Here is a 26451-nt window from a genome sequence, read left to right on the forward strand (position 1 = left end):
GGGGAGCTCTGCTCAGCCACAAGCCAGGCTGATGGCTGCCAGTATAGCGGTGGTGCTGGGAGCCTCTCCTGCCTCCTCAGCAGTGCTAAGGATGTCTGACTGCAGCTTAGGTCTGCTTCCCGCTGGCAAGTGGACCTCCCCTGAGGGCTGCCAGGCTGCCAGAGGGATGTCTGATTGCCATCTTAGGCCTAATCCCCTGGGGAGCAGGCCTAAGACAGCAGATGGTCATCCCCCGAGGGGTCCCAGATTGCGAGAGGGCACAGGCTGGGCTGAGGGACCCCCCTACCCCCCGAGTGCACAAATTTTTGTGCACTGGGCCTCTAGTATAGATATAAGAGCTCAAAACAGGTTGGGGTAGAAGAAACAGATTTGAGAATTGTTTGTATGATAGAGTTTAGACCACCATAGTGGGTGAGATTGCAAGTGGAACTGGGTAGAGCTTTAGGAGAAAGAACTAAGAACAAAATCCAGGCTTCTCAAATGTCTAGAGAAGGGGAGGCAGGATGCTTCCCCCCAGCAGTGCAATCTTATCTCTACCACCCCAAAAATACTAATAAAAATTATGTTTTCATATATGTAAAAGAAAGGGTCATTTGATAACTCCTCTGATACAAAAGTCTTAAAGAGTCAATCTGGCACACTAGACAAAAAACTATTTTAATTGTATAAAATTATACATATAAAATACATAGAAAGTACTAAAAAGGTAAGTAAAATCTTTAACACCAAAAGTGTACAGATCAGGGAACAATTTTTCTCAAGTTCTTCGGGATCTTACTGGTTGGTATTAGATAAAAATAGTAAATCCAGGAGGTGCAAAGATAAGTTCTTCCCACAACTCACACCCCTTGACACTTCCCAGAGAAAGGAGCGTAGAAATGAAGGTTTATGATTTCTGGATTATAAATATCAGTAAAAACTGAATAGACACACCTGTTGCTGAACGCAGGAGCGTCTGCACCAACCCTACATGTATTTCGTGGAATACAGAGAAGGGGCTTGGAGAATTCAAGGAAGTCCCTTTCATGCATTGGTACATGTGTTGCTCGACACCATACCTTTGATCCCATAAATGGTTTCAAAAGAGAGAAAGCTCGCTTTCCTCTTGTCCCTATCTGATCCAAAAGAGAATGTCTGTGGCCTGTCTCCTAGCCTATTTCTGAAAGCAAAGTGTATAATCATTGAATGGAAAGTCAAATTGTGGAAACATTACACTTCCCAAGCTCAGCTTAGAAAGCGCACTGAGCTATAATATTGCACAAAGGAGACTACAGAAACAAGGGGGGATATATCTGAGAGAGACCTACAAAAAATTCTCCCAAAGGTGAGTGTCTTACCTGCACTCCAGATCATTCCTCTCCTGTTCCACCCAGGAGAGTGGTGGGGAAGAGAACAGTATTAAAAAAGCAAATAGCTGATCATTGATTCTCTTTCCCTTCCTGCAGTCTCCCAACATTCCATTTAGGAAGTGCCATAATGCTAACGTGTCATCTAATTTACCTGATCAATTCATGCTCTAATAATCAATGTGGAGAAAGAGGGAAGAAAACAAAACAATTCTGAATCTAAGGTATGAACATCTAAGGTAGTAGACAGCAGCAACTTTGCGGCAGTGAGAGGAACTTGGCCCTCATCAAATAGAACAGATAATCTTTCCAAAGAGCGAAATGATGGCAGGAGAGTGAGGAGGGAAACATGTTTTGCCTTCTACCAATCTCTGCAGGCAGGAAGGTTAAATATGGGGCTTAACTAAGCTAGGGGGGCCGGGGAGCAGGAGTGAAAGGGAATATTGAAAGATAAGCAACTCCAACCCTGATTCCTTCTGTAATGTAGACTACATCCAGCAATCCGGACTATGGTATGGTTTCAATGGCCCAGAAGCCAAAGGTGACAAACCCTTGTGAATTGTGTTTATAATTTCTCTCTCGTTCCTCGGCACTTTCTCAGGAATGACTTTAAAACTGAGAAGCCAGATCTCCAGTTCCTACCTTGTACCAACTGGAGTCAGGGGGAGTAAGGTAGTGGTGAAGAGGCATGGTGTAGGTTAGGGGATGTCATTACTGGAGGAACAACTTGGTACCGAGTAGGCCCAGCTCAAGATAAACCAAAGCTGAAGGCTTCATATTCATAACCTCTTTGAGTCTAAGAGAAAGCAGGCATGGGGCGGGGGGACAGAGTCCTACTCAAGCTCCCTGTTATTGTAGAAGAAGGAGACATGAACAGTTAATCTTGTGCTACTGAAATGACACAGAATTTCTGGGAGTGTCAAAGCCAGCAAAGCTCCAAAGGCAGCCTGCTCTTCTTGTAAAGTGGAGTGGAGATGTTTCAAATGAAAGTCCATCAAAAAACTAGAAGAAAAGAGGTCTCTTGGCAAAAAGGGATCCAGGTGCAGAATTTATACATACCTAGGTATGTATATATGTGCATATGTATATTTTTAAAGTATAAAATTGGGCAAGTATGTACAGAAACCATAGGAAATCTCGGAAAGGACACATTAAAAGGGGCCTGGAGGGGATGGGAGCCACGCGGGCAGGGCCTAGCAGTTGGAAGAGTGCATGTTGCCCAGCTGCCCAGCAGCCAGCATCAGGATGTCTTTCTTCTCCTTGTGGAAGCGCAGCTCCTTGCCCGCCAGCCGGGCTTCGTCCAGCTCCCGCTCCGTGGAGGCCAGCTCTCTAGACAGCGCCCCCGGCACACTCTGCTCCCGGCTCACCCAGTCCAGTGCCATTTGGTGACGAATGTCATCATCCAGGGCCCGGTGTGAATAGTGAGCCAGCACTTCCTAGGGAGGGGAAGGAAATGTGAAGGTCGCTGGCCAGGTAAAGGCTCATACCACACTGACCCAGCTGGGACTAGGAGCTCAGCCTTGGAGTCCTAAGTGAGGTCAGCACTTCAGCCCTCTAAGATTGTTCAGAGACATGTCCTTGTGGGGGAAGCAAAAGAATCACAGCTAAGATTTAAACAGGAAAGGTAATAGCAGCGAAGAGGGCACTTTAAGTGAGGCTTTCAGTACTCACAGCCTGGCGTCCAGAGGCCTGATCATTTCTAACACAACAGCCATCTCAAAACAGTCCCTCTGCCAGGCTCCCCTCCCCCATAGGATCCTTACCTGCCGAGAGCACTGTCGTTCCCTCATGGCCTTAAGGCTGCCGTTCCAGTGCAGCAGCTGAAAAACTGTCATTAGCTCCTGGGGAAGAAAACATAAAGTGATTTAATACTGGGAGGTGGCATCAGAATCACATGGGTAACCCTTCACGACAAGTATTTGTGGAAGCAGCTCTTAGACCAGCGGTTCTCAACCTGTGGGTCGCGACCCATTTGGGGGCCGAACGACCCTTTCACAGGGGTCGCCTAAGACCATCGGAAAACACATATATAATTACATATTGTTTTTGTGATTAATCACTATACTTTAATTATGTTCAATTTGTCACAATGAAAATACATCCTGCATATCAGATATTTACATTATGATTCATAACAGTAGCAAAACTACAGTTATGAAGTAGCAACAAAAATAATTTTATGGTTGGGGGTCACCACAACATGAGGAACTGTATTAAAGGGTCGCGGCATTAGGAAGGTTGAGAACCACTGTCTTAGAACAACTCTCATATGCCTTCGGGGGAAGAAAGGATTTATACTTTTTTTTTTTTTAAATATATTTTATTGATTTTTTTACAGAGAGGAAGGGAGAGAGATAGAGAGTTAGAAACATCGATGAGAGAGAATCATCGATCAGCTGCCTCCTGCACATCTCCTACTGGGGATATGCCCGCAACCCAGGTACATGCCCTTGACTGGAATCGAACCTGGGACCTCTCAGTCCGCAGGCCGACGCTCTATCCATTGAGCCAAACCGGTTTCGGCAGGATTTATACTTTGAAAAATATTTTAGTCCTGGCCACTGTGGCTCAGTTGGTTGGGCAATGTCATATGCACCAAAAGGTTGCTGGTTCAAGTCCAGATCAGGGCACATTACCCAAGTTGCAGGTTTGATCCCTGGTCAGGGTGTCTATGAGAGGCAAACAGTCAATGTTTCTCTCTCACATAGATTTTTTTTCTCTCTCTCCCTTTCTCTCTCTCTAAAGATCAATAAAGCCCTAGCTGGTTTGGCTCAGTGGATAGAGTGTCAGCCCTTGAACTGAAAGGTCCCAGGTTGGATTTCGGTCAAGGGCACGTACCTCGGTTGCCGGTTTGATTTTAGGTCATGGTTGGGTCAAGTGTGGGAGGCAACCAATCAATGTATCTCTCTCACATCTCTCTGTCTCTCCCCTTCTCTTTCATTTTCTCTAAATAAAAAATAAAAGCAGTGTTTCAAAAAATATTTTTAGAGCACTTTATCATTTATTTGTAGGGTAGAACTCATATTGAAACTGTTGGTTTGAATGATCTAATTATATATTGACTTCTGATCAGTAAATGCTTTGAGTATTAAAGGAAAAGTACTATATACAGAGTTCTTCAACAAAGCATCTTAATTTTAATTTTAATTGTCAGTTTATGATAGGATCTTCCGAGATACTGCATGAAGGCAAGAAAATGTTTATCATCTGCTATGTGTTCCTTTTTAAAATTTATTATTATTACTAGAGGCCCAATGCACGAAATTCGTACAAGGGGTTGGCCCCCGCAGCCCCAGCTTCATCCAGAAGGTCATCTGGAAGGTCATCTGGACAATTGTTCTGCTGTTTGGTCTAATTAGCATAATTATCTCTTTATTATATGTGATTGAGTATTACAGATGTCCCCATTTTTCCCTCCATTGCCCTCCTCCACCCAGTTCCAGCCCTGCCCGAGGCCTTCACCACCCTATTGTTTGTGTCCATAGGTAATGCATATATGCAAGTAAGTTCTTTAGTTAATCTCTTCCTCCACCCCCCTCCCTTCCCTTTGAGATTTGTCAGTCTGTTCCATGTTTCCATGCCTCTCCCTTCCTTCCCAGTTGAGTATCAATGTGTTAGGGATTAGTAGGAGGCGTGCACACACACACACACGCACGCACACACGCACGCACACATGCAATTAGAGACAGGGAAGTAGATTGAAGAGTACCTGGAATTCCAACATTGACTTGCCCTTGTTGGATTCCAACATGAATCGGAAGGCACCAATCCCAGTATTTGGGTTGTCAGCTTCCTCCCTGTTGCCCTGTAACAGAGGAATAGATGAAGATTTTCAATTAGAATTATCCCCTCATGCAGTACTGTCCGATAGAAACATAATTAGTATAAAATATATCAATTTTAATAGCATATTTTATTTAACCTAATATATGCAAAATATTATCTCAACTGTAATTAGTATAAAAATTATTAATGAAATATTTTTCTTTTTCTTTCATTAAGTTTTCAAAATCTGGTGTCTCATGCTTACAGTACATCTCAAGTCATAGGAGCCACATTTTAAGTGTTCATTAACTATGTGGGGCTAGCGGCTATTCTGCTGGTCATCACCCTAGAGGACTCCAAAGTTATCACACATTTTAACTTAGGTGACAGGAAAGGTCAATCTGATCTTCCTTATTTTGCAAGGGAGAACACTGAGACACAGAGAAGAGCCCTGATTTAGCCAAAATAACAGTGAGTTCAGCATGTGGGATTGGACTAGACTAGAGAGCAATTGGGAAAATAAAAATGCATTTTATTTTTAAATATACTTTTAAAAAATTGATTTCAGAGAGGAAGGGAGAGAGAGAGAGAAATATCAATGATGAGAGAGAATCATTGATCAGCTGCCTCTTGCACACCCCCTAAGGGTGGCAGAGCCCACAAGTGGGGGATGTGCCCTTACCGGGAATTGAACTGTGACCTCCTGGTTCATAGGTCGATGCTTAACCACTGTGCCATGCTGGCCAGGCTGGGTACATGCATTTGAAAGGGAGACAGTAGGAGCCATAAGCATGGCAAATTCTGGGTAGGGTAGCAGTTTGGCCTCCTGAACATTTACCTAATGTGTCTTCTACTGGTGACATGAGGCTGCAGGGCTAAAACTAAGATACATTGTCCTACCTGTAAGCATAGTGTGTGCAAAAAAACAATACAATATAGAAGTTAAGAGCATGGACTGAAGCTCCTCATAGTCTTGTGGCCTTGGTGAAGTCACTTAACCTTCTGTTTCTCAGTTTCCTCATCTGTAAAATGGGAATAATCATAGCTCTACCTTATAGGATAGTTTTGAGAATTAATTAAGTTAAAACATTTTTTTTCTTTTTAAAAATATTTTATTGATTTTGTACAGAGAGGAAGGGAGAGGGACAGAGAGTTAGAAACATCGATGAGAGAGAAACATCCATCAGCTGCCTCCTGCACACCCCCCACTGGGGATGTGCCCACAACCAAGGTACATGCCCTTGACCGGAATCGAACCTGGGACCCTTAAGTCCACAGGCCGACGCTCTATCCACTGAGCCAAACCGGTAGGGCAAGTTAAAACATTTTTAATTTAAAAATGTTTAAATCTGGTTTAAAACTCCAATCATATACAATGTGGGTGCATAATTGTACTGGACCTGGTGTTCAGTTACACAATCTAAATCCACACTGGTATTTGCTTGGTTTGGTGCTATTTGGTGATAATTTAATATTATTTAGTGAGCCCTGGCTGGGCAGCTCAGTTGGTTAGAGTGTCATCCCGATATGCCAAGGTTGCGGGTTCAATCCCTAGTCAGGGCACATATAAGAATCAACCAATGAATGCATAAATAAGTAGAACAATAAATTGATTTTTCTCTCTCCCCTCCTCTTTCCTCCTTCCTCTCTCTAAAAAAAATAAAAATAAAATAAAAAATAAATTTAAAAAAATCAATAAAAAAAATATTATTGAGGATAATTCCAGGTCATGGGACTGGCTGGAACTTCCAAAATAAGGGTATTGGTGGTGACTAATAAGAGTATTGGTTTGTTGGTGATCTTTTTGTGAATCTGATCTAGGAAAATAAGGAGAGTACTGGGAACACAGGGACCCAACTTTCTCCTCCTGCTTCCTGAGAAGTCGCTTGCTCTTTCTAGCCAGTTCCACACCATACACCCCACCTCTCAACATAAGAGCTTTTATTCTGCTCTCTTTGAGGAAGGGAACAGGGTAGAGGTTAGGAGCCAATCAAGTTATACCCAAATTTAGTTTATTGTGGGGCACTTTATTGTGGAGTTTTACTGTATTTATATCACACCTAAAATAATGCACTTAGTAAGAACACCATAAGGGCTAGCAAACTACTATTATTTATTTTCATTGTGTTACAATCAATAAGTCAGAACTACTCAAGATCATCCCATATTGCTTTGTGGCTCATGGCAAACAATCATGCCACATGTAGCTAATCTTTGTGGTGAAGCAAAGATCACAAAATTTGGATTTAGAAGTGAAAAGCTAGGAGGAGGAAGGAAACAGGTAATCTTCACTGTTAGGATTTAGGGCTCTGAAGCAAGCATCCATTTTCATTTTTGCCTATAATTGTTCCATATGATACCTTACTCAGTACCTTCAGCATTCTCCATGATATGGCACCTAGACAATAATGACATCTGTACTTCCCAGTTGGGAAGTTCTAACTCCTGTGACACTTATACACTTCACATGGCTATAAATGAACTCCACTTATTCAATAAACATTAAATCACAGAATACTTGGTAAGGGGTAGGAAAGGTCTCTTTCTGTCTCTGAATGTAATTGTGTCTGAAAGTCTGGAATTTCGTGGCCATCTTGAACCCTGAGGGGAGACTGCCCAAGGACAAAGCCAACATCTAGAGCAGCGGTTCTCAACCTGTGGGTCGCGATCCCTTTGAGGGTCGAACGACCCTTTCACAGGGGTCGCTTAAGACCATCCAACATATATAATTACATATTGTTTTTGTGATTAATCACTATGCTTTAATTATGTTCAATTTGTAACAATGAAATTGGAGGTCACCACAACATGAGGAACTGTATGAAAGGGTCGAGACATTAGGAAGGTTGAGAACCACTGATCTAGAGGATGGCTGAGTGGAGATGGAAAGAATTTGGGCCAGATGATGACATTCCTGATCCACACAATCAACCAGACCTGAAATCTGCTCTACCTCTGAACTTCCTGTCTGTCATGTTAGATAATATTTTCCTTCCGTTACTTATTCCCTCAAGTCAATATGAAGTGATATTTTCTATTACTGGCATCCAAAGGCATCTAAAGAGATAACATGTGCTAAGTGCTTGAATATATTCTCTTTTATCCAATAATCCCAATGTGATAGGCATAATTGTTATCCTATTTTACAGATGACGAAACTAAGACTTAGATTAAGTAATTTGCTTAAAGTCACATAGCTAGTAGAATCATAATTTCAAAACAAGAATCAGAGCCCCTGGTCACAAACCCTCTTTCTATAATCCAAATTAATGTTTTGTTTTATAGTACATTGGTAATGAGTGAAAAACATACTTTCTTAATTTTAATTGGCTTTGATTAATATAAAAATGTTTTTCTTCCCCACAGATATTGCTGACGGGGGTAAAGAGTAATGGGAGAAGAATAGATGGAGCCTAGGTAACAAAGAGAAGCGAATCTATGATTTAAAGTGCTCAACACAGCCCTAGCTGGTTTGGCTCAGTGTATAGAGCCTTGGCCTGTGGACGGAAGGATCCTGGGTTTGATTCTGGTCAAGGGCACATGCCTGGGTTGTGGGATTGATCCCCAGTAGGGGGCATGCAGGAGGCAGCCGAGCAATGATTTCCTCTCATCATTGATGTTTCTATCTCTCTCTTCCTCTCTGAAATGAATGAAAAAATATTTTTAAAAATTTAATAAATGAAGTGCTCAACACTACTTCACAAAACAGATAACTGAAGCATTTTAGTATATGTAATTACACCTTAAATGCAAAGAGGATAAAAACAGAAAATTGATCTGACTTTATCAGCCTGTCAGTGAACTTATGGGAAGGAGGGAGAAGGTAGTGCTAACTTCTAAGATGCACCTTAAACTAGAAAAGTCCATAAGTTGGTTTGGGTTCTAGCCTTGGCTCTACCACTTACTAGCACTATCACTTTAGGCAAAACTTCACTCCTGTGTTTTTAGTTTCTTCATCTGTAAAACAGGGGCAATAATAATACTTACACATCACAGGATTGTTCTTAAGATCAAATGAGATGTAATACATATAAATTCCTAGAACAATTGCTGGCACAAAGTAAATAATTAGGACTAGCTATGGTTAGTCATCATCATCAACATCATTGTCATTTGAAAGAACAAATGTTCTTTTTAAAGAAAATAAATAACTTATCCTTCCCATTCCTAGAAGGGAAAAAAGCCAAGACCCTGTATTATAAAGTGTTCTTTATTAATATAATAAAATAACGGAGGCAGGAGACAAGTGACAATAAAAACAAGTCATATAAAAAGAAAGAACAGTGAAGGAAGGAGGAGCTCAGGTCTAAAACCAAAACTGGGAAAAACAAAATTCTAGCTCAACTTTTGTTTTGTAAAATCTCTAAAACTGCATAAATCTTGAAGTAAAGGTTTCTAGATATCAGAGAGACACAAATGTTTCAAATATTAAAGAAACGAAATGCAACAAAGACAAACACACATACAGAGTTAGAGAATGAGACACATGGAGCATGTTATCTCAAAGACTGCCAGAGAAAAAACAGAACAGAGATGCAGACAGGAAATAAAACAAGAATCCATGCCCTGTTTCCAAGTAATAGGTAAGACTTCCCAACCAGCCAGTCCTCCCATCTCCCATCTCCTTCCTTCCAACTCCAAGAAACTTACATTGAAAGATGCCAGGGCCTCAGAGACACTCTTCTCAATGAACTCATCAGTGATTCTTCGGGAAGGGTGCTCGTTAAACACGGAGTTCATTAGTGCAATCTTCGCAGCGCTCCGCCGGGCCTCGGCTTTGGTGGGGCAAAACTAGGCAGGGCAGAGAGCGTATGTGCATGTGTGCATGAGAGAGAGAGAGAGAGGGAGAGAGAGAGAGAGAGAGAGAGAGAGAGAGAGAAGGCGCGATGGGAGGGAAACACTGGGGGTAGAAGACACTTGGACACTCTGGATAAGTCATTTGTTCAACACTCCATCCAGCGTTTTTATTGTAAATGGTGGGGGCATTTGGAAACATAATTTTGATTCGACATCCTGAAGTTATTAAAGAACTGGAGATGGCTATATAGCTCATACCAAATTGAAAGCAGAATGAGAAAGGCTGCTTGCTGAAGTCAGCATATAATCACTGGGTATGAAAAATAGCCCTGTTTAAACTGTCAACACAATTAATTACTCAAAAGCCAGATTCTGGCCAGCCTGTTAGAAATCTGTGTCTTGCCCTGACTGGTTTGGCTCAGTGGATAGAGCGTTGGCCTGCGGACTGAAAGGTCCCAGGTTCGATTCTGGTCAAGGGCATGTACCTTGGTTGCGGGCACATCCCCAGTAGGGGGTGTGCAGGAGGCAGCTGATCGATGTTTCTCTCTCATTGATGCTTCTAACTCTCTATCCCTCTCCCTTCCTCTCTGTAAAAAATCAATAAAATATATTAAAAAAAAAAATCTGTGTCTTGTTCTCTTGTTCTGTGGACAGGCAAGACTTTTTTCATCCCTCTGGATAACCCAAGATTAGAACAAACGGAGTCTAGGCTGCTCATGCAGTGGGGACGCTAGTCTCATCTGGGACTCTTGGCCTCCCCTTTTAGCTTGAGCAGTTCCCCCAATAATGTAATGAATCCAGGAGCTATCCCTGAGCAGAGCCCAAGGTCTGAAGGAGGAATCTATAGTCTTCTTTAGCCCCCATGGACACAAGGAGAAGAGGGGTGTCTAGGGAAAGGAAGGCTGACCCAATGAAAGCAAGAAAAATTAAAAATTCATATTTTTACATTGTATCCAACATAGGTATCGTGGGACAGTCTGATTTCACCATTCAACTTCAGACCCCTAGGCACCAGAGTATTCCTTTATAATTCATCTTCACTGGCTGCTTCAAAGGCCTCGGTGCCCTTCGTCATTTTAAAAAATATATATTTTTATTGATTTGAGAGAGGAAGGGAGAGGGAGAGAGATAGAAACATCAATGATGAGAGAGAATCATTGATCGGGCATGTGCCCTGACCAGGAATCAAACCCGTGACCTCAGTTCTTGGGTCGACGCTCAACTGCTGAGCCACACCCAGCTGGGCCCCTTTGTCATCTATGATTAGGATTAGAGGAAAGGAGGTAAGTGATGTTACAATTTTTAAAAGTAGCCCAGGATATGTTTGCTACTTAACCATCCTTAATTATCAATAATCCCAATTTCCTTTACCTGGCAGGTCTCTCTCAGACGGTATATGGAGCTTGGTACATTAACCCTAAATCTTGCTTCGTCAATTTCTCTGTTTCTACTTTTCTATTTACTAGCCTGCTGTCCACTCTGCTGTCTAATGCTGTTTCTGAGAGGTCATCAATGAAAAGAACCAATGGAAGAAATTTCAGCTGCCGAAGTGAGTATAAAACAGATCATCCAAAAGGGGCCACAATAGATAATCCTACTCTTTCAGGAAATAAGAGAAATCAAATTACTACCATGGTTCAGCTTTGGGCATAACCATAAAATAATCAAGTCCTTATTCAGCAATATAATGAGGTCTGAGAAGGGAAGGAAAGATCTTACTCTGTAGAAGAGAAAGCATAAACATTAGTCATTCTGGGCACTTACTTATTTTTCTTTAATGGCTGAGGCTCTACGGGGGAAATTTAGCCATCTGATTTTAAATGAAGCTCCCTGGGGGCCGTTTCTATTTGGGGCAGGAACTGAGCTGTAATGGCACTCATTCATGCAACAGATTTATTAAGTGCCTATTATTATTATTATTATTATTTAAAATATATTTCCTTATTGATTTGAGAGAGGAAGGGAGAGGGAGAGAGAGACAGAAACATCAACGATGAGAGAGAATCATTGATTGGCTGCCTCCTGCACGCCCCCTACTGGGGATCGAGCCCACAACCTGGGCATGTGCCCTTGGCCAGAATTGAACCTGGGACCCTTCAGTCCGCAGGCCAACGCTCTATACACTGAGCCAAACCGGCTAGGGCTCAAGTGCCTACTTAAGTGCTGAGTTTCATAGTAGGGATTTAAAACTGAACAAGGGGCCTGGCCAGTATGGCTGAGTTGGTTGGAGCACCATCCCATACACCAAAAGGTGGCGGGTTGGCCCTAGCTGGTTTGGCTCAGTGGATAGAGTGTCAGCCCGCGCACAGAAGGGTCCTGGGTTCAATTCCGGTTAAGAGCATGTACCTTGGTTGCAGGCTTGATCTGGCCTGTGTGGGAGGCAACCAAGCAATGTGTCTCTCTCACATCCATGTTTCTCTCTCTCTGTCTCTCCCCCTCCTTTCCACTCTCTCTAAAAATCAATGAAAAAATATCCTCGGGTAAGGATTAACAACAACAAAAACACGAAAGGTGGCAGGTTCAGTTCCCGGTAGGGGCACATACCCAGGTTGCAGGTTCGATGCCCAGTCAGGGTGCGTGCATGGGGCAGCCGATTGATGTTTCCCTCTCACATCACTATTTCTGTCTTTATGTCTTTCTCTCCTTCCCTCCCCCCCTTCCTCACTCTCTCTAAAAAACCACAAAACAAAACCACAAAAACCATTCAATAAAATCCAATTAATTAGTTAATTAAAAAAACTGAACAAGGAAGAAGACAGATGCTATCTCTGCCTCCACAGAGTGTCATCCCCCAGGAGAGAGAAACAATTATGATATGTTAGGAGAAGTTCAAGGTGTTTGGAAGCACACAGCAGGGCTTATAACTTTGTCTAAGGGCTACACAAACCATATGGAAAACAGAACAAACGTGTCTATTCTCTTTTCTAAATTCCTATTCAGTCTCTAAGTTAACATTTCAGAGGGCTTCCTTCCTATCTGTAATGTAAAGAACCCATTTGCCTTAGCTGGTTTGGCTCAGTGGATACAGCATCGGCCTGCGAACTGAAAGGTCCCGGGTTCGATTCTGGTCAAGGGCGCATGCCCGGGTTGTGGGCTTGATCCCCACTGGGAGGCTTGCAGGAGGCAACCGACCAATGATTCTCTCTCATCATTGATTTTTCTATCTCTCTCTCCCTCTTCCTTTTTCTCTGAAATCAATAAAAATATATTTAAAAAAAAGAATCCATCTTTGATGATGGCATTTACGCTATTCCAATTTCTCATCACCCTGTAATAGCAACCACTCTTCATCATCATATACTACAGGTCTTTCACATAATTGCAGAATGCTAGTGCCGGTACCAGAAAGACTTTAGAAATAATCGAACCTCTCTCCTTCATATGATAGATGGGAAAACTGAGGCCCAGGGAAGTCACCTGACTTGCCCGCTGGCAGTCAAGGGAATGAGAATGTGAATTCCTAACTCTTGGCTGAGTAACATTTCCACGCAAACATTGCTTTCCTTAGTAAATGCCTATGAAAACAAACTTGGGGCAAGGAGTATTATTCTATGTTCTCAAAAAGAGATGGCCGGAACTTGAAAAGCCAGATTAGAACATGGGTTAGGTGCTGGTAGTCTGATATACTGAATCAGGGCATTATTAATCACTGCTCAAATTCAAAGTGGGTTTGCATTTTTGCAGGCTAAAAAGAAAAGCATGCTATGAGGTTCTTTTGTGGTCAAATGAGCCTGAGACGCTTACCAGAATGATTTGCCCAGAATTGGTTCAGGTCTTCAAATATGTGATTTCAAACAGAGATTTAATGGCCAAAGTGATAGAGAAAGCCATTGCTAGCACCTAAGCAATTATCTTCTTTCATTAAATGTATTAGGGTTAGTAAATGTTTAAATGCTTTTAAATGGTGATAGGTAGGGAGCTAAGGAGAGTAGACTAATACATTGATTAGGGTTGATAGGGTCACATAGGTTTCAAGTGCACATTTCTATGATACGTGATCTGTATATTGTGCATTGTGTGCCCACCATCCAAAGTCAAAGCAATTACCTTTGCTACTGCTACTTTGCAACTCTTACCTGGAAACTCCCAAAGCAACTTCCCCCAGGCAGGGTGACGTAGCAGACATAAGGAGGGGTGTTGGAGGGAACCATCTCATAAACCACAAGAGCCCCATTCTTCAGGTCAGCCCCCCGGGACTGCTTCATCTGCCAGAATTCCTGAAGCGCCTCCACCACGTTCACTACAAAAGAGAAGTAGATAGTGCAGCCAAGAGAACAATTCCAAGTGGTGCTCTGCTTGAATAGAGGGTCTGTAACCTATACCTACGTTAAGAGTCTACCCTCCTGCCGAAACCGGTTTGGCTCAGTGGATAGAGCGTCGGCCTGCGGACTGAAGGGTCCCGGGTTCGATTCCGGTCAAGGGCATGTACCTGGGTTGCGGGCACATCCCCAGTAGGAGGTGTGCAGGAGGCGGCTGATCGATGTTTCTCTCCCATCGATGTTTCTAACTCTCTATCTCTCTCTCCCTTCCTCTCTGTAAAAAGTCAATAAAATATATTTTAAAAAAAGAGTCTACCCTCCTAAGTCTCTACCTATCCACCATTTAAAAGCATTTAAAAATTAATAAACTTAGACTGTGAGTAAGTTTATTCACAGTCTAAGGACCCCCACCTTTCTAGTTCACATTTTGAGTAGTTCAAAGGAAAGTAACTTAAACATTGAAGGCAGCATTTCCAAGGTCAGCAGACCATTATCACTGCCTGATGAAGTGCAAGTAGATTATTCCACAATTGGCCAGCTGCCCTAGAATAATAATAGTCACCACAATAATGTGTTAACATTTACTGAACACTTACTGTGTGTCACCAATTTCACAACCTTATGAGGCAGATACTTAAAAAAAATATGTACATATTTTTTAAATTGATTTCAGAGAAGGGAGAGGGAGAGAGAGACAGAAACATCAATGATGAGAGAGAATCATTGATCGGTTGCCCCCTGCACACCCCCCACTGGAGATCGGGCCTGCAACCTGAGCATGTGCCCTGACCGGGATTGAATGGTGACCTCCTGGTTCATAGCTGATGCTCAACCTGGAGGATTTCACTGATGAGGGAAATGAGGCATAGAGAAGTTAAATAACTTGCCCAAGGATGTAATAGCTAGAAAGCAGCAGAGCAAGAATTCAAACCCAGGAAGTCTTGGTTGCAGTCAATGTTCTTAACCATTATATAATATTGTCATTCAAGGAAATATGGTCGTATTAGCCATTCTCAAGCGTATGCTTCTGGCAAGCAAACCCATGGCCAGATTCCTTTTACCTCCTGGAATACTATGTGTATATTATCTATATATATATATAAAAGCCTAAGCAAACGGCCGACCAGCCGACCGGCCAGTAGCTATGATGCACACTGACCACCAGGAGGATTGGGCTGAAACTAGCTCTCTGACTTCCCCCAAAGGGTCCTGGATTGTGAAGGGCACAGGCCAGGCCAAGGGACCCCACTGGTGCATGAATCCGTGCACCAGTCCTCTAGTGTATATATAATTTATATAATATATATATATATATATATGTAATTTATATATATAAATTACATATATATATATATGTATATATTTATATATATAAATTACATATATATATATATATATATGTAATTTATATATATAAAAGCCTAAGCAACTGGACGACCAGATGACTAGACGACTGGCTGGTAGCTATAATGTGCACTGACCACCAGGGGGCAGATGCTCAACACAGGAGCTGCCCCCTGGTGGTCAGTGTGTTCCCACAGCGGGAGCGCTGCTCAGCTGACAGAAGGGCACCAGATGCCAAGCTGATGGCTGGCGAGCACAGCTGCAGAGGCCTCTCATAGACACTCCCCCTGCACACCTGGCGGAGGTAGCAGGTGCAGTGGGGCCGATGCTGCGCCCAGCCCGGGTTCGGGCTTCTCCCTATCGGCCTGCCACTTTGCACACTACTTCGTGCTGTGCGGGATAGAAGGGGACAGCGGGCTGGAGCCCGACTTGAGCTGGCGGATAAGGCCGGGCTGCGGTGGCGCGGAGGTGCACTGATCCCTGCAGGCCACGCCGAGGGACCCCACTGGTGCACGAATCCATGCACCAGGCCTCTAGTATATTATATATGTATATATATATGAGAGAGAGAGAGAGAGAGAGAGAGAGAGCGAAAGAGAGAAATGAATTTCTATTCTGAGGCTTTCTCTAGACATAAATAATTTGGGGGGAAATTGTATATTGGGAGATATTCCTCCACACGTCTGCTGCAATCTCCTTTCAATCTTGCTGGGTATGGCAAGATTTCAAGGCTGTGTCTGCTCTGTACTTAGGCCATTTCTCAGGATTGTGTTTGCAGCAAGAAACCTTAACAGATGAGATAGTATCTTTCTTTGGGACAAAGAACAAGCCTTCAATGTCGGACTTGGGAGGCAAAGGGAACTGGTGCAAACAAACATGGTGCTCATGCTACCTGCTGTGCTCTGAGTAATAAAGCCCTTTGTTTCTGAACCAGAACTTCTTGACTTCTACCAGCATCCATGAAACAGTAACCCGCTAACTTATTAGCTATAATTAGGGTAAAATCAAACTCCAGACCCAACACTGTATTCCAGAACAGTGGCCCTCAGCCCCCAATACTTGGGCCCAATTATTCCACAAATATGTATTGAGTACCTTAAGTGCTCCTTTTCCTTATGGAGCTTACAGTCTAAAGATGGAGAGAGATATTAAAATAGCCAGTGTGATATGTGCTATAAAGGAGGGGTAGATGGTGAGAAATGTTATAGGAACATCTGACCTAGTTAAGAAGTCACCCTGAGGAGGATATATTTAAGCTCAGATATGCATATGAATCCACTAGGCAAAAAGGTGAGAGACTAGTGCTCTGAACAGAAGGAATGGCATGCACAAAGGGTCTGTAGCAGCCAGGAATATGGTGAATAAAGGGACTAGTGTGTCTAGAAAAGAGAGAGCTAGGGGAAGTAGAATGCAAGATGAGGCTGCAAAAGGATGCAGGGACCAGACCAGGTTGGATCTTGAGGCCGTGATGGAGGATCCTGAGAGCACTGGGAAGCCACTGAGGGTTTTACATGGAAGGAGGGATGAGATCAGTTTGCCTTCGGAAGGGATCACTTTGACTCTAGGGTTCAAACATTGTAAATGGCTTTAACTAAAGCCTCATAATAATAAACCATCATAAATATTCTCCAATAACTTGCAACATGACCACTTTCCACTCTCAGTTACAAGGACTCGTTCATCCTTTTTAAAAAATTGAACATATTGGGGTAACATTGTTTAATAAAATTATATAAGTTTCAGGGATACAATTCTATGGTACATCATCTGTCATTCATCCTATATAATAATCCTATATAATAAAAGCGTAATATGCTAATTAGACCGGACGTCCTTCCGGACGACATTCCCAATGAAGCCAGGGATGCAAGGGAAGCCCGGGTCTCGGGTGCCAGAGGGAGGCTGGTGCCGGCAGCCAGGGGAAGGAAGGCCCACTCTTGCACAATTTTCGTGCATCAGGCCTCTAGTTATTTTTTTAAAAATATATTTTATTGATTTTTTTACAGAGAGGAAGGGAGCTGGATAGAGAGTTAGAAACATCGATCAGCTGCCTCCTGCACACTCCCTACTGGGTATGTGCCTGCAACCAAGGTACATGTCCTTGACTGGAATCAAACCCAGGACTCTTCAGTCCATAGGCCAATGCTCTATCCACTGAGCCAAACCGGTTAAGGCTCTAGTTCTTTTATACTAGAGGCCTGGTGTACGGATTCATGCACTGGTGGGGTCCCTTGGCCTGGCCTGCGGGGATCAGGCTGAAACCGGCTCTCCGACATCCCCTGAGGGGTTCCGGATTGCGAGAGGGCACAGGCCAGGCCGAGGGACCCCACCAGTGCAAGATCAGGGCCACGGAGGGACTGCAGGAGGGCTCCAGCGTGTCCAGCGCGTCTTTCCCAGTCCTGATCGGCCAGGCCCCAGCAGCAAGCTAACCTACCGGTTGAAGCGTCTGCCCCCTGGTGGTTAGTGCACGTCAGCCACTGGTCGAATAGTCGAACAGTCAGACATTTAGCATATTAGGCTTTTGTTATATGGGACTGTGTTAGTTTAGGTCTGCCAAGAAGACAGCAAGATGGATGGACATGCAGGACATGTATTGGGGAGGAAGTGAGAGAAGGGAGAACATTTAGACCATGCTGAAGGTCTGACACCTGTGGAAGGAGAGGGGTAAGGAAGGAGGTTTGGAGATGAGAGATTGCAGCACAGTTCTAAGAAAGGTTTGGCCAGGCCAGTGGGAAGTCTTCATGCCACAGGAGTCCCACATCTCACTAGGCCGCGCCTGAGGTAGTACCCATGCTGCGCTCAGTCCCTGGCTGGGAACTGCCTCCAGGACATGTAGACTCAGTGCAATGTGGTGATGGACCTACAGGGCACAGCAGGGCAAGGCTGTCAGTCAATTATGCTTCCTGCTGCAGGGGACATGGACAGCGAATTTTCTTTCTTTTTAAAAATTTTTATTGAGAGAGAGAGAGACAGACAGACAGACATTGATTTGTTCATGCACTCATTGGTTGATTCTTGTATGTGCCCTGACCGGGGATTGAACCCACAACCTTGGTGGAGCAGGATGATGCTATAACAAACTGAGCTACTGGCCAGGGTGTGCCGAGCACATTTTCATGGCTGCCACACACACATTAAGCAAACACTTGAGCATGTGACAGGTGCATCGCTCTATTTTAGGCATTAGGGATGCAAATATAAACAACATACATTCCCTGCCAGCAAGGCGTTAACAATCTAGTGGCCAATGGCAACTGTTACCTCACCTGCTCCACAACGGAAGCAAGCACTCCGTGCACCAGCCGGAGTCTGAAAAGCAGCATCAGCTCTTTTCTGATTCCCGATATTTAACCGGCCTTTCAGAATGCGCATTCTTCCATTGAAAGGCAGCATGGAAAGGAAACTCATTCCCACCCTGCGTTTTGGCAGGGCCTCTTCAAAGGTCACTGCTGCCCAGAAAGCTTAGCCGTCTTTGTTCTCTCCACGGAGATCTTTTCAGGCCCAGTTCCCTCTTTGAGACAATTTAACACAATGCGCTGCATGACAGCTCTCCTTACGTGCAAACCGCGGGGAGAATGCGGATAAAGGAAGAAGAGAGCGCGAGGATGGGGCAGGTCCTGTCAGAAAGCATGTGTCCATCTTCTAGCCAGTTAAACCCCTCTTGGCACAGAGCACAGGACTATTTTTTCAATGATAACTTGAAACCAAAGGAAATAGGGAGCCTTGTTTCAGAAATGGGAATATGAAATGGGAAACTGGGCAAGTGCTCAGGGAAAAAAAAGCAATGAACTGTGATCTGCATTTGAAAATGCTCATAGACTCACTTATTTTTGGAGCTGAAGGGGACTTTAGAGGTGATCTAGTCCAACTCAGGCTAAGGCCGGGTAAGTGTCTGGCTCCAGCTCACACAGCTGTGGCAGCGCTGGGGGCATGAATGTAGACATCCTGATGCCAGTGTTTTTCAATTTGGGACTCTTAACCCAGCGGCTAAGGCCCAGTTCATGGTTAAGCTTTATGGGGGTTCAAAATCCCCCTAAAACTATGGGAAAATTATGTGTGTGTGCATATCGGTATTTATGTATGTGTGTGTGTGTGTGTGGGGGGGGTGTTGCTCATAGTTTTATAAGATTTTCAGTGAGTAACCATGGATATAATAATGGTTTGCATAAGAACAGTTAAAGAACGGTGAGATGGGGGGAGGGGTAGCAATGACTGAGACCTGCCCAGCTGACAGCTACACTTGCTTTTTGGAAGCCACGGATGGATGCTGGGCTGAATGGGAGGAGAAAGACCAAGATACAGGAATATTTCACTACTTGTACCATGATGTGAAATAGCAACAAAAAAGAGAAATTTTGGGTTTGCTTTAGGAGATAAAATATTATGTGAATGTCTAAGGGGAATGAGAGGTTGAGACTGCACATCCACCAGAGTGAAAACATTAAAACAACACAGGAAACGACCGTAAAAAACTTATATCATAAAATAAATATAATTCGGGGGGGGGGGAGCATGGATAAATAGATAATGACATTGAAAGGTGAGTGAGAAGGTGCGCCCTGATCAAGGAGGGCGGGACCAGGCTGGCCTGACTGAACTCACATTGCTATGGTTACAGGGAAGCCGGTGAGCAGTATTTGACCTGCCATTTCCTATTTCCGTCTGCAGGGTTGCCCTGAATGGGCCACAGTGCACAGACTCTTTGGAAGGAAGGGACTGCAAAGTGACAGTGACGCTGGGAGGGGGCTGTGGTCGGCTGAATGATGCCCCGGCCACGAGGTCCACGTCCTAATCCTGGCAGCCTGTGCAGGCTACCTGGTGTGACAAAGACTTCGTAGGTGTGATGAAGTTAATGACCTCAAGATGGAGAGATGATCTGGGTGGGCTCTCAATACGACCACAAACGTCCTTAGGGAAGGGTATTTGATGAAGCACAGGAGAGGAAAAGGCAGTGAGGGCCTGGAGGCCGAGATGGGAGTGATGCAGTCACAAGCCAGGGGATGCTGGCAGCCACCAGCAGCTAGCAGAGACAGAGAGACAGAGGGTCCACTGGCGCCTCTCTGGGAGGAGCACAGACCTGCTGACGCCTTGATGTTGGCCCACTGGTACTGATTTTGGACTTCTGGTCTCCAGAACTGTGAGGGAGTACATTTCTGTTGTTTTAAACTACCGACTCTGGGATAATTTGTTAGAGCAAGAAAACTGATACAGGGTCTAATCCAACATTCCAAAAATTGGAAATATTCAACCAATCAATTTAACTCCATGGTCATTTATAGGCTAAGAAGCTGTCTGGACTCTGAGGGAAAGAAACAACTAAATAGAAGAAACAACTAAATACCACACAAGATTCACTTGTTCAACCTAGTAGAAAGCTGGGCCGAATTTCAATCATGTAACCATACTGGGATATAAAGGGAGAACAATCATTTTTTAAAAAAAGGTTTGAAGAGAGCAATGCAGAAGTTGCCTAGCAAAGAAAGTCATTCAGTCAATCATGCCAGTTTAGAGATTGCCAGCTGTCAAACATTAAAGGAAACTATACGTATTCCATGTGGGAAAAGGGGGGCAGAGGAAATGGTAATGCTAACGTACCTGTCATATGCACAGTCTTCAAAGCACTTCCAAATGCATAACAACAGCAGCCACTCATTGAGTACGAGGTGTTGCACACCTTACATTCACCAGGAATCAAACTTGAAACCTTAGCATATCAGGACGATGCTGTAACCTACTGAGCTGCCCGGCCAGGGCCATTACCTCATTTAATCAAGACAAGTATTGTAATATCCATTTTATAAAAAGTGAACAAGCCGAAACCGGTTTGGCTCAGTGGATAGAGTGTCGGCCTGCGGACTGAAAGGTCCCAGGTTCGATTCCGGTCAAGGGCATGTACCTGGGTTGCGGGCACATCCCCGGGTAGGGGATGTGCAGGAGGCAGCTGATCGATGTTTCTCTCTTATCGATGTTTCTAACTCTCTATCTCTCTCCCTTTCTCTCTGTAAAAAATCAATAAAATATATTTTTAAAAAAAAAGTGAACAAGCTGAAAATCAGGCCACAGGGGCCAAACCAGAATTTAGAACCAAGGTTTGTTTGCCTCCAAAGCCAATTCTCTATTGTACTATCTGCTTTCTTTCACCATTAATCCTCACACATGCTCTGTAAAGTGGACTTTGAGCTCCATGAAGATAGGGACTGAGTATCTGTCTTGTTCACCACTGCATCTAGTTAGTGATCAATAAATATTTGTTAGATGAATGGCTGGAACAGATGAGGCCTAGAGAGATTAAATAATTTATCCACGATCACACAGCCACTATTTAAGAGGGCCAGGTTCTCTGATTCTACGTCCTATGCACTACAAGTTGAGATCCTACAGCAGCCCTTGCTGGTTTGGTTCAGTGGAGAGAGCGTCGGCCTATTGACTGGAGGGTCTCGGATTCGATTCTGCTCCAGGGCACCTGCCATGGGCTGTGGGCTCGGTCCTCAGTCAGGGGCGTGCAGGAGGCAGCCGATCAATGATTCTCTCTCATCATTGATATTTCTATCTCTCTCCCTCTCCCTTCCTCTCTGAAATTAATAAAAAATATATATCAAAAAAGAAAAGATCCTACAGCATGTGGAGCTATGTGGGTATCTTGGGCAGGGATTTGGCGGCGGGGGGGGGGGGGTACATAGACAAACAGTGCAATAAAGAAGAGTTTGGTTCGTCTTGTATAAGTGCTGAGGTCCTGCCCGAGTGAGGATAAAGCCGAAGACCATGACTGGAAAAGGTGAATTGGGAGCCGCCGGAAGGTGAAGGACGTGAATTGAAGATGATTCGGTTGATTCGGTCAGGAAGCGGTCTGGGCAAAGACCAAGGTAAATTCTATTCAGGGGACTAGAGCCAGCCCCCAAATGCCATGCCACCAGTCACAAGGGTATGGGGGTACATGCCAAGGGCAGCTTTGCCTATTAATCGAAGCCGAGTAAGTGATTCCATGTGGTGAGGGACTTTGGAGCCAAACCGGCTGAGATTCTGCTCGCCTGAAGCGGAACTATCTGCCAAACTCTCCCCAAGTACTGGCTGGACACCCAGACTGGAAATGAGAAACTCAGAAGTAATGAGGAGTGCGGTGGGAGGCGGGAGGCTGGAAGCGAGGATTGCCGCAGCATCTGCAGCCTGCCCGACTGCTCTTTGTCAGCCCCATCCCCTTGGTCCCTCCCCCTTCCTAAGAAATTGAAAAGTTTTCACAGGACACTCAGTTTAGCCAAATCAGAGGCTCCCCAGGTGGCACAGACAAGCAAAAGAACGCACCCTCTACAATGTCAGTAAACGCCCGGAAGTTTCCAAGAGGAAGGATCGAGGGGTAGACCCTCCCTGTGCTCAGGGGCAAACCCTCCCTTGGTCTCATCTTAGAGACCTGAAGCAGCAGGACAAGAGCTGGTGGCAGCTCCCTCGCGTGGGCCTGCTTCCTGTAGGCGTTAAGCTAGAAGAACAGCTCCATTCCCTCCTGATGAATTTCAGAATTACATGCATTTGTATTCCCAGCACCTAGCAGAGTGCCTGCCCCATGGTAGAAATTCAAAATGTTGAAGAACAAAGGGAAACTGATGGTAAATATCATTAGGCACATATAACAAAGTGGATTTAAAAATGTTTTCCTAGGAATCTTTAGGTATACCCTTGTCAGGATTTCATTTTCTTAAAAAATATAGTTGTATTGATTTCAAAGAGGAAGGGAGAGGGAGAGAGATAGAAACATCAGTGCCGAGAGAAACTGCTACTTGCACATGTGCTGACCGGAACTAAACCATGACCTGCTGGTTCACAGGTTGGTGCTCAACCACTGAGCCAAGCTGGTCGGGCTACACTGTCAGGCTTTAAGAGTGGGAGGAAATGAGATGTGTCCTTCCCAAGGAACTATGAACCAATACGTTTTGAGATAATACACACCATTTTTAAGTACCATTATGTGTTAGGAGCAGTATCTCATTTAATCCACATAATTAGCCCTGGAGGAAACGGAAGCTCAGTGAAGTGAAGTCACTTCCCTGAAGACACAGCGGCAAGAGATTTAATCTGGGATTTAATCCAGATCTGCCTGACTCCAAACCTTGTAGGTGCCCTTTTCATTACACTTTCTTAGGGAGAAAAGCCACCTCATCACTGTCTGTAGAGAAAGCCCTGCTACCTTTCTCTGCGTTATTAATAAACTAGAAAGTTGCAGATTTAGTCATTTCATGTCCGACAGGGGCTGACCAGCCAGGGAGAAGTGATGTCTCAGAAATTCCAGACCTAAATTCTGCATCCCACACCCTCACTATGTATTCCTTGTTACACTATCAATCTGGAGCTGCAACTCAGGAAGTTCTGCACTGGCTGACCAAAACAACAAAGAAAACCTTCCCCTTCCCCTTCTCAGCAGCCCTAGAAGAAATTAGGCATCTTTAAGATGAAGATTTCCAATGGAACTTGGATTTCTGCCTGGCTCATTTCCACAGAATTTAACATCGAAAGAACCAAGGCCTAGGATTTATCCCGGGTTCTTGGGCAAAAGCCAGGAAAACAGAGCCAGACAGATAGGCCGGAGTTGAGAGGCTTCAGACTAAAAAAGACACGAAAGCGAGGTTCTAAGTCCCAGAAAGCTGGTGTGAGCCCGATGGGATGGCCCCAGATTTAAGAGCACAGTTACTACAGGCAACTTGTGAAGGCACCACGGAATTCCCCAGCAAATGCCAAGTTGCACTGGACATTTTAGAGTGACAATGAGAAAAGAATTCAGAAGCCAGGGAGACGGAGTAAGTTTACAGGGAGCCCATGGGTGAGAAACGTCTTGGGTCTGAGATAAAGGATGAGACCCCACACAATGGGGACCCGTCCTTGAAGGCAGAGAGATGGGAAGGCATTACGCTACAGAAGGAATTCCATTTCGCAAGGAGAAAAGGCTGGGAAGAAAAGAGGGTTTTATCTGTAAAAGGGGGGGGGGGGGGTGGTCCCTGAGAATATAGTAGTAACTCAATGAAGGGGAGGGGTGTGTATGAGTGTGTGTGTGTGTGTGTGTGTGTGTGTGTGAGCGTGCAGCGCAGAAGGAAACTCCCCAAAAGGAAATGCATGTGAGGCTCTGCGCCAGGAAGGCGATCCAGAGGGCTGTGGGAGCGAGGCTCCCGTGCAGAGGGTGTCCCGCAGGAGGCCAGACCCGCAGACTCACCTCGGCCATAGCCCTGCGTGTGCTTGGCAAAGCTCCTCACCACGGCCTCCACTGCCTCCCGCAGCACCGCCGGGCTGCCCGCGGCGCCGGGGGGCAGGGGCAGCCCGGGGGCCCCGGACAGGAGCAGGGGCGGCGGGGGCGGTGCGGGGGGCGGGGGGGCCGGCGGGGAGCCCACTGCGGGTGTGGCGGGGGCAGCCGCCGCCCCGGTCACTCCGGGGCGCAGCGCTCGCAGGGTGCCCCTCCCGTTGGTGCCCACTCCCGGCTGCAGACGCTGCGCTCGCATCGTCTCCATCCCTGCCGCCCGGGGAGCCGCGGCCCGAGCCTGCCAGCCTGGCGAGCTAACGGTCCCCACACCCCGGCCCGCGAGCGCCCGGGACTGAGGGCGGTGCCAGGCCCAGCCGTCCGTCAAGCGGGGGCGGGGCCAGCCACCCTATGCCAATCACCGGCGAGGGGCGGGAGCTGGCGGGCTCCGGCCCCGCCATAGGCACATGATCGAGGAGGCGGGGTTCTGAGCACCCAATCGCAAAGGGAAAAGGCGAAGGCCTCTCTGGGAGAGCAGCTGGGCGGGGGCGTCTGCGGGAGAACTGAAAAGCCGCCCAGACCCCGGGCCAGGCTTGGGGGGCGGGGGCGGGGTGGGGGTGGGGGTGGGGGGTTGGTCTGGAAGCAGGGCGGGGAAGAACTGTAGACCGAGTGACGGGATGCTGCGAGGCCTTTTGTAGATGTAGATGAGGAAACTGGCTCAGAGAAGTGATGGATGTGACTTTTCCAAGATCACATGCCAGTGAGGGAGGAGCTAAAAAGCAAGGGAAGATGCTGACATTTAGTGAGAAAATATTTACTATTTGTCAGACACTACGCAATGGACTTAGTGCATTGTTTTACTTAATAATCACAATCACTACCTAGATTTTATTGTTTTATGAATAAGGAAGCACGCTCAGAGAGGCTAAACTGCCCCAACTAAAGAGCTAGAAAGCGGCAAGGAGTGGGGGTTCCGACATAGGTCTTCGGACTCCCAGTGTTTTGATCTTTTCATTATACCACATTGTGGGGTAACTTTCTGATTTCAAACATCCTAAGTTGGGGGAGTTAGAAAGAGTAGAATGGTCTGCTCCCTCACCTCCTATTAGACTGAGGGAGACTTAGAGCACGTGCAGAAAACTAGCAAACTGAGAGGCCCAGAGAGCAGGTGAAGACACATACCTTGTTCATAGACTCTGTCAGTCAGGCTGGATTCTTCTAGTTCTCTCTCTCTCTCTCTCTCTCTCTCTCTCTCTCTCTCACACACACACACACACACACACACACACACACACACAACACCCTTTTGTCAGCTACCCATTATGCCATTTTTACCTAGGTAAATTTATGCTTCTCTCTCTCTCTCTCTCTCTCTCTCTCTCTCTCTCTCTCTCTCTCCCCCTCTCCTGATATCCAGATGAATGAAATGCACCTGGTGAGATAAAAGTTAGAACCCAGAGGAAAAGCTGTGAGAAATAGGAAGCTTGAAAAGAGGGAAATTAATCTCCTGGGATATGTCTGCTGATGGTGGAGGGAGGAACTCTTCGTAGGATTTTTAAGTGAAAGACTCTGAGGATGGACCGAGAGGAGACGGAGAAATGAGAGCATGCCTAATGCCGTCAACCCTGGAGGACACGGGACACTGGCCTTTTCTTCTACAACCACAGTTGGTCAGTTGGACTCCAGGGAGGAAGGTGGGTGGAACCTCTAAGTACCCCTACGTCAT

At 45.2% G+C, this 26451-nt stretch overlaps 1 protein-coding gene across 1 annotated transcript; it reads right to left on the bottom strand.

The window, feature by feature from the left end:
* Positions 1-633: 633 nt before the first annotated feature.
* Positions 634-25081, bottom strand: LIX1L (limb and CNS expressed 1 like). The gene is made up of 6 exons (XM_036344364.1): positions 24705-25081; positions 13985-14148; positions 9762-9902; positions 5056-5151; positions 3110-3187; positions 634-2782 (listed from the first exon to the last, which is right to left on the bottom strand). Exons 1-6 carry the CDS (start codon positions 24994-24996, stop codon positions 2540-2542), a joined length of 1014 nt encoding a protein of 337 aa, XP_036200257.1. The 5' UTR covers positions 24997-25081; the 3' UTR covers positions 634-2539.
* Between the last annotated feature and the right edge of the window lie 1370 nt (positions 25082-26451).

Source organism: Myotis myotis, unplaced genomic scaffold (assembly GCF_014108235.1).
Source record: "Myotis myotis isolate mMyoMyo1 unplaced genomic scaffold, mMyoMyo1.p scaffold_m19_p_18, whole genome shotgun sequence".
Taxonomy (NCBI): domain Eukaryota; kingdom Metazoa; phylum Chordata; class Mammalia; order Chiroptera; family Vespertilionidae; genus Myotis; species Myotis myotis.